Source organism: Balaenoptera borealis (genome assembly GCF_965194805.1).
Source record: "Balaenoptera borealis genome assembly, chromosome: X".
NCBI classification, from domain to species: Eukaryota; Metazoa; Chordata; class Mammalia; order Artiodactyla; family Balaenopteridae; genus Balaenoptera; species Balaenoptera borealis.
In genome coordinates, this window is record NC_138881.1 from 127,662,611 (window position 1) to 127,674,892 (window position 12,282).

A 12,282-nucleotide genomic window follows, 5' to 3' on the forward strand; every position below is an offset into this window, starting at 1 on the left:
CTTGCCGCAACTAGACAAAGCCCTCGCACAGAAACGAAGACCCAACACAGCCATAAATAAATAAAGAAATAAATAAAGAAATAAATAAATAAAAACCCAAAGTTTAAAAAAAAAAGAATCCGCCTGCCAATGTAAGGGACACGGGTTCGAGCCCTGGTCCAGGAAGATCCCACATGCCGTGGAGCAACTAAGCTCGTGCGCTACAACTACTGAGCCTATGCTCTAGAGCCCACAAGCCACAACTACTGAGCCCGCATGCCACAACTACTGAAGCCTGCACGCCTAGAGCCCATGCTCCACAACAAGAGAAGCCACCGCAATGGGAAGCCCGCGCACCGCAACGAAGAGTAGCCCCCACTCGCCGCACCTAGAGAAAGCCCGCGCGCAGCAACGAAGACCCAATGCAGCCAAATATAAATAAATAAAATAAATAAATTTAAAAATAATAATACTGTAAAAAAAAAAAAAGAAAGAAAGAAAAAAAGATTACCTGTTAATTCTCTGGCAGTCCAGTGGTTAGGACTCAGTGCTTTCACTGCCGTGGGCCCGGTTCAATCCCTGGTCGGGGAACTAAGACCCCGCAAGCTGCACAGCACAGTCAAAAAAAAAAAAAAAAAAAAGATTACCAAGATTAAGAATGAAATGAGGGGACTTTCCTGGTGGTGCAATGGTTAAGAATCCGCCTGCCAATGCAGGGGACACGGGTTCGAGCCCTGGGCCGGGAAGATCCCACATGCTGCGGAGCAACTAAGCCCGTGCACCACAACTACTGAACCTGCACTCTAGAGCCCGCAAGCCACAACTACTGAGCCCATGTGCCACAACTACTGAAGCCCGTGAGCCTAGAGCGCATGCTCCACAACAAGAGAAGCCTGCGCACCGCAACGAAGAGTAGCCTCCTCTCGCCACAACTAGAGGAAGCCCGCTCACAGCAACAAAGACCCAACACAGCCATAAATAAATAAATTTATTTTTTTAAAAAAAAGAATGAAAAGAGGGACATTACTACTGACCTATAAAAATGTTAAGGGTTATAAGGCAATGTTTTGAACAAGTTTATGCCAACAAATTAGACAATTCAGATGAAATGGACAAACTCCTGGAAAGACAAAAATGAGCACAATTGACTTTAAAAGAAATAGAAAATCTGAATAGACTTATAACAAGCAAATAAGTTGAATTAGTAATTGAAAATCTTCCCACAAAGAAAATCCAAACCCAGAAGTCTTCACTGGTGAATTCTATCAAATAATGCAACTGAAAAGGTATGTCCACACAAAAACTTGCACAGAAATGATCATAGCAGCATTATTCACAATAGCCAAAAGGTGGTAACAACCCAAATGTCCATCAAGGGATGCATGGATAGATAGAACATGGTCTATCCATACAATGGAACATTGTTCAGCTATAAAATGAAGTACTGATACATGCTACAACATGGATGAACGTTCATTATGCTTAATGAAATAAGCCAGACACAAAGAGTCACATATTGTGATTCCATTTATGTAAAATAGCAGAATAAGGAAGTCCACAGAGACAGAAGGTAGATTAGTGGTTGCCAGGGGCTGGGGGGTGGGGGCCGGATGGGGAGTTACCACTAACGGGTACAGGGTTTTCCTTTGGGGTGATGAAAATATTCTGTAATTAGATCGTGATGACGTAAACTGTAAACACAGATCTTCCTCAGCTTCTGATGGGGTTACATGCCATTAAACCCATCATAAGCTGAAAATATCCTAAGTCGAAAATGCATGTAATACACGTAACTTACCAAACATCGTAGCTTAGCCTAGCCTACCTTCAGCATGCTCAGAACAGTCATATTAGCCTACAGTTTGACAAAATCATCTAACACAAAGCCTATTTTATAATAAAGTGTTGAATATGTCATGTACTTGAATACTGTACTGAAAGTGAAAAACAGAATGGCTGTCTGGGTATAGAATGGTCATAAGTGTATCCATTGTTTACCCGCGTGATCAAGTGGCTGAGTGGGAGCTTCGGGTGGTTGCCTCTGCCCAGCATCACGAGAGAGGACTGCACCACATATCGCTGACCCGGAAAAAGATCAAAATCCAAAATCTGAAGCACAGTTTCTACTGAATGCATATTGCTTTCGCACCATCGTAAAAGTCGAAAAATCGTAAGTCAAACCATTGTAAGTCAGGGACATCTGTATACCAAAACAACAATAAATTGTACATTTTAAAGGGTGAGGTTTATGGCGTGTGAATTATATCTCAGTAAAAAAAAAATTTAAGTTTGAGAGAAAAAGAATTGAACAAGATATGCCAGGCAAGTATTCACCAAAAGAAAGATATAGTTGCTATGCTACTATCACTGTATAAGTCGACTATAAGGCAAAAGCATTACTAGTATTAATGCATGTTGCTCCATTTTGACCAAATGTGTAACTTACGAAATACGTAGCAATCCTAAAGTCATCTGCACTTAATAACCTAACTTAGAAATACATAAGGCAATAATTGAAAGAACTAGAAGGATAAACTGAGAAAAAACAACTGGGCCTCTACTCGGGACATCACTTGAGGCAGGCTGGGCTCTCTGGCATGAGGGGAACTATTGAAATCTCCATGGGGCTTGGGTGGGGCGGCATCTAGAGATGAGATTTTTATATTTATCAAGAGGGGCCAGATAGGGTTGAAAAATACCTGAAAACTGTCTTAAAGCAAAAATCTCATCTTGTCACCATCCTCCCTACAGCCCTCCAGTGGCTCCCCAGTGCCCTCTTGAGAAGGTTCACTTTTCTGGGCAAATCTCTAACCACTTGTCCCAACACCCTTCAATCAACCAAATCGGGTTATTCGTTTTTTCCCCAAACACTCCGTACTTCGTGTCTTGCCCACCTGAAGAGACAGGGATGGAGACAGGGGTGCCTGGGCAGAGGTGGGGTTGGGCGGAGAACATGGCTGCCATGGGCCCTGAATAGGCCTGCTTCTCTCCTAGACCCCCTCGCAGCCCCCCTGTTCAGTCCGCCACGACCAACGTCCATCTTCCCAGTCCCTCTTCATCTCCCTCCGTCAGCACATCTCTCTCACCTTGCCCTCTGACATGGCCCCCAGACGTGTCCCTGCCGTCAGCCCAGTCCCTCACACTGAACCCCAGAGGGGTTCGCCCCATCACCCAGACTCCCATTTCACAGGGAATTGACTCAATGAGCTGGAGGCACAGGGAGTGTTAAAGGTGACAAAACCACCTGCAAGGCTGAAACTCAAATCCAGGGTGCCCCCCACCCAGCCCAGTTTGCACTCACCAAGAGAAGGGTGGAGAAGAGCTCCCCTGCCTTCTCCCCAAGCCCCCACACGACCTTCACGTTCCCAGCGAGACCTCCTCACTTACACAGAGACCGGCAGGAGGTAGAGCCCAAGGCTGCGTGGCCTTGGCTCAGTTATGCGGCCTCTATGCCCCCGTCTCCCAGTATCCAAAGTGGGGGTGATGATCATGAGAGCCGCTACCTCATAGTCGAGGTTGGAGTTAATACGGGTGCCTGGCACACAGTAAGTGCTCAATAAAGACTCACCACTGGGCCTTCCCTGGCGGTGCAGTGGTTAAGACTCCCCGCTTCCACTGCAGGGGGCAGGGTTTCAATCCCTGGTCTGGGAACTGAGATTCTGCATGCCAGGCGGCGCAGCCAAAACATTTTTAAAAAGACTCACCACTGAGCTAACCCTTCTGACACCCACAGATTCGCTCCAGGACAGAGCGTGTGACCCACCCTGTGTGGCCCAGAATGAGGGAGACAGCTTCGTCTCGTGACGCCCACAGGGGCTCCCCCCTCAAATCCAGTCTGTTCCCTGACTCCTGGGAAGGCCAGTCCTCTGGCCCCGGCTCCAGACTCACAGCAGCTCAGCGCCTCCCCAGCCCAGACAAGGGCACTCTCGGGCTCCCACCCCGCCAGCGGCTCATCGCAGCTCAGAGACTAAGGCCCGGCTCTCACCTCACCAGGCTCCAGTCTGACCCGTCCCTCCGGCGCAGCCTCAGTACCTGAACACCTGCTCTTCCCTGAGCCCGAAATGCTCCCACGGCCTGGGTCCCCCAAAGCTTTCTTCTCGCAAACTGCCCCCCTCGATGGGAAGGGCTCAGAGGGATGAATGGTGACGCCACTGCCCGACCTGGGGGTCCCCCGTCTCCCTGCTCCCAGATGGGCAGGGTAGGCCTCTCCCCCAGGCGAGGACGTCCCTGGGGCAGCATTTGGGGGGTGGGGGTGGGATGGAGGAGAAATGGTTTTGAGCAGCTGCCCCAGGTGCTGAAGGGGCAACAGGTGGCTGATGAACGTGGAAAACTGTGACTGTGGCGCCTCCTGCTGGCGGAAGGTCAAATTGCACCCTGTGTCACTGCGGCCGGAGCTGGGCCCCGACCCTGACTCCGCAGCGAGGATGGGGTTGCAGCCTGGGCTGGAAGAGCTGGCTGTCTCCGAAGGAGTGTGATTCCTTCTGGAAGGCTGGTTCTGGTGCTCCTGCTGAGGCCTCCCTGAGCACCAGCTGCTACCTTCCCCGGGCGGATCATTCCCACCGCCCGAGTAAGCCCACCCCCTCCACTGCAGGACCGCCTGCATGACGGTGGGCACCTTGGCCGGTGGGCTCGGCACCTGGCACAAAGTAGAGGCCCAATCAATCTTGATGGCAAAGCGAGAAAACGTGAGTGTGCTGGGAGGCCAACGTGAACAACCAAAAGAGGGGAGGAGAGCCAGCGAAGGGGACGTCTGAGGTGGCAGGACAGGACATGACAAGGCCCCAAGTGGGGGGCTAAGGGGAGGCAGGACAGGTCGTTGGAGGTGAAGAGGCCAAGCTGTAGAGACCCGGCCAAGGTTATGGCAGCCTGAGGTCCCCCGGGCTATGGACAGAGAAAGGGGAGCTGGCGTGGTGGGACCGCATTGTGTGACACCAAAGCCTAGAGCAAAGGATGGCCTAGAACTGGCCGTGGGGACAGAGGGGGAAGCTGCTTACCCCCTCGGGACTTGCCCCGGGCTCAGGGGCCTGTGCCGGTGTGCATGGCTACCCTCCTCGGTGGAAGCCCGGCCCCTGCCCCAGCCCCACCCCCGAGAGCCAGGCCAGCCCTGCTCTGGGCCTCGCTGTCTCCCTTCAGGTCCCAAAGGTCGACATGGAGAAGTGTCTTCTCCAGCAGGCTCTGCGATGCAGGCTGGCAGGGGCCAGTGGGCAGGGGTGACGGTGGGACAAAGGGGTGGCCAGCTCAGCCAGAACCCCGAGGGTGCTCCTTCTGCCCTGACCGGGGCCGAGGAGAGGCCCTAGGAGCCTTCCCCTCACGGGCGCGGGACAAAGGCCGAGCGGAGCCAGTAAAGGCCTGGGGCCCAGCAAGGCTGGGCTCTGGAGCCCGACCCGATCCAGAATGGGGGTGTGAGGGGCAGGGGCTGCACAGACCAGAAGACCTGCCACCGTTCTTCACACCAGAAGCCACGACCCACCCAGCCCGGTTCCCCAGGGCCTGGAGCCCAGCGGTGCCAAAGCCACGACCCAGCACAGGGGTTGAGGCCCCAGCAGCGCCCTCTCCTGGCCGAGGGGCCCCTCCTCCAGCCTCAGAGACAGGGGCTGCAGAGCCTTTCGGTGCAAGGCGTGCCCTGGGAATGCTCTGTCTGGCCACGGCCATGGGAAGCAGGGGAAGAAAGGGAGATGGGGAGGGGAGGGGGCGGGGGGGCGCGGGGGTGGCGGGGTGGGTAGGAGACAGTCCGGGACTCTGGTTGCCCTCCCAGCTACAGCACCCATGCCTTCACTCGCTCCTGAGCCCGGCCCAGGGCCCCAGAGCCACACGCAGGCCAACCTCGAGAGTGGCAGAGCTGGCCGGCACGCCGGGAATGGGGAGAGGAAGTTCTTGGACGACCCGGAGCTTGTCTGCCGTGATGGGACGCAGCAGAAGTTCGGGTGGTGACGGGCAAGGTGGACTGCCTCCTTGGTTTCCTTCCCAGCCCTCATCCCTCCCCGCGGCTCACCACTGCCCGTAGCTCTGTCTGTCTTTATTGATTTGGGGAAGACCGGAGGGAGGCTGGAGGGCCACGACACAAGCAGGACCACCCACAGTCAGCAAAGCACAGAATGGCACGGGAAGGACAGCCCCCGGGGCCTCTTGGTTTCTAGAGGGGGTGTGGCAGCGACAGGGGAGGGAAGTCTGTGGACGCGCCCCACCAGCGCCCACCCCAGCGCCCCGCACCACACCCACAGGGCTCAAGCTCTCCCGCAGAGGTGCCCCGGGGCGGGAGGGGGAGGTGGGGGGGACTGAAAGGGTCCATTGGAAGGGAATCTGGGGGTCCGTGCGCTCAGCCTGGGGTGGAGAAGAAGAGAGAAGCACAGGGAAGGGGACAGTCAGGAGGCACCCCTGGACTGCCCTGTGCCCCCTGCTCCCAGCCCAGGCTCTCAGCAGAGGCACTCACTGGGTCTTGGCACTGGGCCCCTCGAGAACCCTCACGGTCCCTGCCAGCGGCATGGCCTGCCCCCCACCTCTCTCTCTCATCCACTTCTTGGGGACCCCGGCTCCTCCCCTGTCTGTGCTCTCTGCCCTCAGCCCGCTACTCCGTGAGGTCCACCCTGCAGAGCTCTTGGCCACGTGGGACCTGCCATCCCGTAAGCTCAGCGAGGAGCCAGCTCCCAGCGGGTGCAGGGCTCACCCCCACGCACCTGGGGGTCACCACTTGGGGGGCTGGCCAGTGTGGAGGCCCGGGTGGCTGTGGCTCATCACCCTCCGTCCCGAGGCCTCCTCACCCTCCGGGCTCTGCCCTAGCTTGCGGATGTGGCGCAGGAAGGAGGTGGCATTGAACGCTCGCTGCAGGGAGAGAGGGGTGTCAGGCCATGTCCCGGCCCTGGTCCCAAGACTTCGAGGACCGTAGAGACCACCGGCGGCCCAGACCATCCTCCTGAGGCTGACGGACGGGGCGGGCAGCCTTGAGCCGGGTCCCCAGGCCCCTCCCCACACTGACCTTCCAGTGGGTCCGGGCAAAATTCTTCTGGATCTGCTCACTGACTGAGCCCAGGATGTCCTTGTCAAAGGCTGTATCCCCGGAGATCCTAGGGCGAGGCCAAAGGTCAATGAGGGGTGGGGGTCTCTGAGGGTGTGGGCCCTCTGGTCCCAGGACAGCTCAGCAGGGGCCCCGCTCACCAAAGATGCTGTAAGGCCTGCTGGCAGGTGAACCTTTTCTGGGGATCTCGCTCCAGAAGGTGCCGGATGAAGTCTTTGGCTGGAACAGGGAAACCAGATCAGCCCACCCCGTCCCCACGGCCCCTCGTCCCTCCCCACTCCCTGGGCTTGGGGTCAGCCTCAAGTTCACCTGATTCTGAGATGTCATCCCAAAAGGGAGAGTCAAACTCGTAGCTGGCCCTCAGGATCTGGCTGAAGAGTTCGGGGTCGCTCTCATCGTAGAAGGGGGGGTACCCACACAGCCTGGCACCCACAGATGAATCACCCGGATGTCCAAACCTCCCCAACCCAGCAGGGGGCAGGCAGGCAGAAGAAGAGCCTTCCCAGTGGTCACTCACAGGATGTAGGAGATGACACCCAGGGCCCACACATCTACGGCCTTCCCGTAGGGTTTCTGCTCCAAGAGCTCCGGGGCTGGGGGCCAGAGACAGACAGACGCACACCCGCGCACATGCACACCACGCCTTCAGTGCTGCCCGGCTCAGCCTAGTTCACCCCAGGAGTGGCCCACCGCCTGCCCTGCCCCTGGCACCACGGCTCCCACAGGGTCCCCCGGCCCCCAGGCCCCCGGCGAGCCTCGGGGCGCCCCCCTCACTTACCCACATAGCCCGGGGTCCCACAGGCGGTGCCTAGCATGTTGCCAGCCTGGATTTTGGAGAGGCCAAAGTCAGAGACCATGATCTTGGAGTCCTCGAAGGGCGTGGCATAGAGGAGGTTTTCAGGCTGCGACACACAGATGCCAGAGAGGACACCGGGTCAGCCCCGGCGTGGTCCCCGGGGCTGGGCGCGCTCAAGTCCCCCAGACCCGTGGTGCACAGGGACTCGGGGCGAGGCCTGGATGGGCGGGCAGGAGGGCAGGCACCTTGAGGTCTCGGTGCACGATGCCCAGGCTGTGCAGGTAGGAGACGGCACCAAGGACCTGGCCCACCAGGTGGCTGGCGTCCTTCTCCGTGTAGGAGCCGCGCTCCATGATGCGATCGAACAGCTCGCCCCCCGTCACCCTGGGGGGAGCAGGGGCTCAGCTGACCCGGGCCCCCCGGCCCCAGCCCACCCCCCCCCGACCCCGCCCTCCTCACAGCTCCATGGCCAGATAGAGGTGGGAAGGGCTCTCGTGGACGTCCTCCAGAGCCACGATGTTGGGGTGGCTGACCCTGCAACGGCAAGAAAAGGCCCCTTACGGGCCGCCACGGCCCCCTCTGGACCCCCAGCGAAGCCCATCGCCCTCTTCGCTTCCTCCCGCCCCTGCCGGTCCAGCAAGGCAGAGCCCCCGGCCAGGCCTTTCTGGGGACACGGAGGAGGCAGGGCGCTCCACCCCAGGAGGCTCCCAGCCACCGCGGGGCGCACACCTGCGGAGCACCGCGATCTCGTTCTCCACCAGGGCCTCCTTGCCTCGAAGGGCCTTCTTGGGGATGCACTTGAGGGCGACAAGGTGTGAGGAGCCCCGCTCCTGGGCCAGCACCACCTCGGAGAAAGCGCCCCTGCGGCAGAGGGGGAGGCAGGAAGGGAGGGGAAAGGCGAGGAGGAGGGCGGGGCGAGAGCAGAGGCGGGGAGGGAGAAGGGCCCCCTTAGCCGAAGGAGATGGGGAAGCCCTCCCCGTCCCATGCCACCCATCCCCCCACACAGATACACACTCACTCACTGTCACTCACACGCGCGCACACACACACACACACACACACACACACCACACACACACACTCACGAGCCGAGCTTCTCCCGGATCTCATAGACGCTGCTGATGTCCTCCGTCTGTTTCTTGAGCAGCAGCATGTCTGGGGGTGCAGGGAGAGGTGGAGGGAAGCTCCCTGGGCGACGGGCAGCCCCGTCCCCCAAGCCCCAGATCCGGCAGTGCCTCAGCCACCGCCCCACTCAGGAACACAGGTCCCACACACCCACCCCAGCCCGATACACCTCGCCCCTCCCCCACCGTCCAGGTCCGCACTCCCAGGTGGACGCCTCCAGCGAGGCCCCCGCATACACTCCTCCCCCTCCCAGATACGGCCACGATCCGACGCCCCGAGACCTGGCACCCCGACGGCGATCAGCGCCCAGAGACCCCCTCTCCGCCCCCACGCAACCTAGTCAGCCGCGATTGGCCGCCTTCCAGAAGGCTCCGTGCCCCCACCCCGGGCCCCTCCAGGCTCACCCCCATCCGCAGCGCCCAGAGGTGCCCCCGGCCGCCCCCAGGCCTAGACCTGCCACCCACGGCCCAGCGCCCACAGGCACGCGCGCCCCAGGCCACCGACCCGCCCGAGATGCACCTGCGACCCCCGCGCACAGCCGCCCGCCACGGCCACCCACGCGGCCGCCCGGCTCAGCCCAGCCCTCGGCGCCTCGCGGCGGGAGGGACTCGGCAGCCCGGGCCTCCCGCGTCCCGAGCTGCGTGGGCCGCGCGCGTGCCGGCCGGGGGCGCGCCGGGCGTGACAGGTGTGCGCGGGGCCTGCCGTGGCCCGGGACACTGCACGCCCCCGCCAGCGCGCGCCCGCGCCCCGGAGCGCCGGGTGCGGACCTGGAGCCGAAGCGAAGCCGCAGCGTCGCCTAGCGCAGTAGCCACCGCGCCGAGCCCCCCGCCCGCGCCCAGGCGGCCCCGCCCCCCTCCGCGCGCGCCCCCGCCGCCCGCTGGCGGCCGAGCACGCGGTGGCCGAGCGCGGCCGCGGCACTGCAGGGCGCCTTGTAAGGCAATCGGCCGGCGCCGGCCGCCCCCGCCTCCCTCCTTTGTCATTCGTGCGGGTTCCCGCCGGCTCCAGCTCCCCCCGGCGGCCAGACTGGGCCGGCCCCAGGGCCTTTGCACCACCGGTGTCCTCCACACAGAAGTCTCTTCACCCACATGTTGACCTGGCTCTCTGGGTGCCTTCGGGTCTCTGCTCTAATGTCCTCTCCGCAGACAGGGCGTCCAGGCCACTTGACCTAAAACAGCCTCCTTCCCTAGCCCCAGCCCTGCCACTGCCGCTTCTGCCACCTTGGCCTGAGCCCCCATCAGCACTCAGGTGGAGGACAGCAACAGCCTCGTCGCTGGGCTCCCCCTGCCCTCTGCCTACACCCTTAACCTCTCCAACCGGCAGTTTCTTCCCCACCGAGCAGCCAGAGCATTCCTTTTATTGAGATCATGTCACCCCTGAGCTCCAAACCCTCCCACGGCTCTTCATGTCACTCCAAACCAAAGCATGAGTCCTTACAGGGGCCTAAGAGCTCTGCATGATTGGCCCCTCTTCCCCATCACTGCTTTGGCCCCTCTCCACCCACTCCCCGCCCCCTCCTTGCTCAAGCAGCTCCAGCCACACTGGCTTCTTAACTGGTCCTCAAGCATGCCACACATGCACCCGCCCCAGGGCCTTTGCACTCGCTGCCTCTCTGCCTGGAACACTCTTCACTCAGGTATCTGTTTGGCTTGCTCCTTCATTCCATCAGGTCTCAGCTCAAATGTCACCTCCTCAAAGAGGCCTCAGCTGTCCCCCTCCAACACATTCTATATAGTAATCACCCCACCTGCCCTGTCTGAAGAGCATGCATCTCTGCAAAATCACCTCCTTTGGCTTGTCTTCCTCAGCAAAGCATCCACTCCCAGAGGGTGTCTCTGTCGACTTGGCCCAGGAGAATCACTCAGGAAATAAGTGCTTGGTGAATGAATGCAATCCTTCATCCAACAATTAGTGGATTTGTCCCATCCAGTCTCATCTCGGTTCTGGCGCCCCTCCCAGGGGGTCCAGGTCCCACCAAGGATGGGGGTAACAGGTGTCCTGGCTGTTGCCAAGAGCACATCCACACAGGCCATTGTTGCAGGGGCTCCATGGACTCTCAGGGCCCGGGAGTAACCTGCTGAGTCTCTCTTTGCAGGGGTCTGTAGGCCCCCGGCCTGACACAAAGTCTTCAAGAGGGTCCACGGGGCAGGCAAAGGTTTTTAAACAGACCTCAGCTCCTACATGTCCTCTGTTCAAAATTGCGGGTCTGAGAAGGCCCCCTCGGGTTCCCTTTCCCAACCGCCCCTCCCAGTTCCCTCGAGAAGGCTCCAGCGGCCTCAGCACTCGGAAGCATGGGCCCCACTCCCAACTGCACAAATCTGTGAACAGGATTTCCTAGATTTTACATCTAAAAGAGAAAAAAAATAGGAATGGAACCGACAGTGAACCCCATCTCATACTGGCGGTAAGTCCTATTTGTTATGGACACTTGGACAAATTGACACAAACCAAAGCCCCGTCTTACTTGCTTGTTTCATAATTATGCATCCACATGTCTAATCCACTGCCCTGTGGTCACAGGTCCTAACGAGAAATGTAATTGGTGTTTTGGAGAAGTACGATGATGCATGAGTAATAAAAGGCTTCCCACGTGGAGAAGGACAGCAAAGGAGACTGCTCTGGGGGGCAGCAGATGGAAAGTGGAGGCAGGAAGAAAAGGACCCACTTCCAAAGTGAGCCTGTGGCATCAAAATCAGGAAGTGGAAGTGTAAAAAGTGAGCTCACAGTTTTTGTTTTAAATCAGTATTTACAATACACTGGAAATGACACCCTTCACGACTGTTGAAACATCCGTTGAAAGACTGTAGATGTCAACTTCGAAAAACACGTGTGTGTGTGTTAGATGGTGGTGGATACAGAGCTTTTGAAAATCCTTTCAGGGGATGCCTTACAGAAAAATGAACGCAAAGTGGATCACAGACCTAAATGTAAAATGCCAAACTTCTAGAAGAAAACATAGGAGAAAATCTGTCTTACCTTGGGCTTGGTGATGAGTTTGGGGATGCAATATGAAAAGCATGGTTCATGAAAGAAGAAATGATAAATTGGACTGTATCACAATGTGACATGTTTGCTCTGTAAACAACACTGTTAAGAGAATGAGAAAATAAAAGAGAGAATGAGAAGACAAGCCACAGCTTGGGGGAAAATCTTTGCAAAACACATATCTGATATAGGACTGGCATCTAAAATATATAAGGAATTCCTAAAACTCAATAAGAACACAAACAACCCAATTTAAAAATGGGCCAAAGCAATCAGAGAAGAAAAAGAAATAAAAGGAATACAAATTGGAAAAGAAGAAGTAAAACTGTCACTGTTTGCAGATGACATGATACTACTATACATAGAGAATCCTAAAGATGCCACCAGA

At 57.7% G+C, this 12,282-nt stretch overlaps 1 protein-coding gene across 4 annotated transcripts; it reads right to left on the bottom strand.

The window, feature by feature from the left end:
* Positions 1-5,980: 5,980 nt before the first annotated feature.
* Positions 5,981-9,733, bottom strand: PNCK (pregnancy up-regulated nonubiquitous CaM kinase). 4 transcript variants are annotated; one of them, XM_082376040.1, is made up of 12 exons: positions 9,680-9,733; positions 8,873-8,942; positions 8,517-8,648; positions 8,247-8,321; positions 8,033-8,171; positions 7,770-7,893; positions 7,509-7,584; positions 7,301-7,413; positions 7,132-7,210; positions 6,953-7,040; positions 6,654-6,798; positions 5,981-6,300 (listed from the first exon to the last, which is right to left on the bottom strand). In XM_082376040.1, the coding sequence occupies exons 2-11, from the start codon at positions 8,938-8,940 to the stop codon at positions 6,661-6,663; spliced, it is 1,032 nt and encodes a 343-aa protein (XP_082232166.1). In that variant the 5' UTR covers positions 8,941-8,942; positions 9,680-9,733; the 3' UTR covers positions 5,981-6,300; positions 6,654-6,660. The 4 variants fall into 4 exon arrangements, with proteins under 4 accessions (XP_082232166.1, XP_082232165.1, XP_082232167.1 ...); XM_082376039.1 differs by lacking the exon at positions 9,680-9,733 and adding an exon at positions 9,432-9,673; XM_082376041.1 differs by lacking the exon at positions 9,680-9,733 and adding an exon at positions 9,417-9,673.
* Between the last annotated feature and the right edge of the window lie 2,549 nt (positions 9,734-12,282).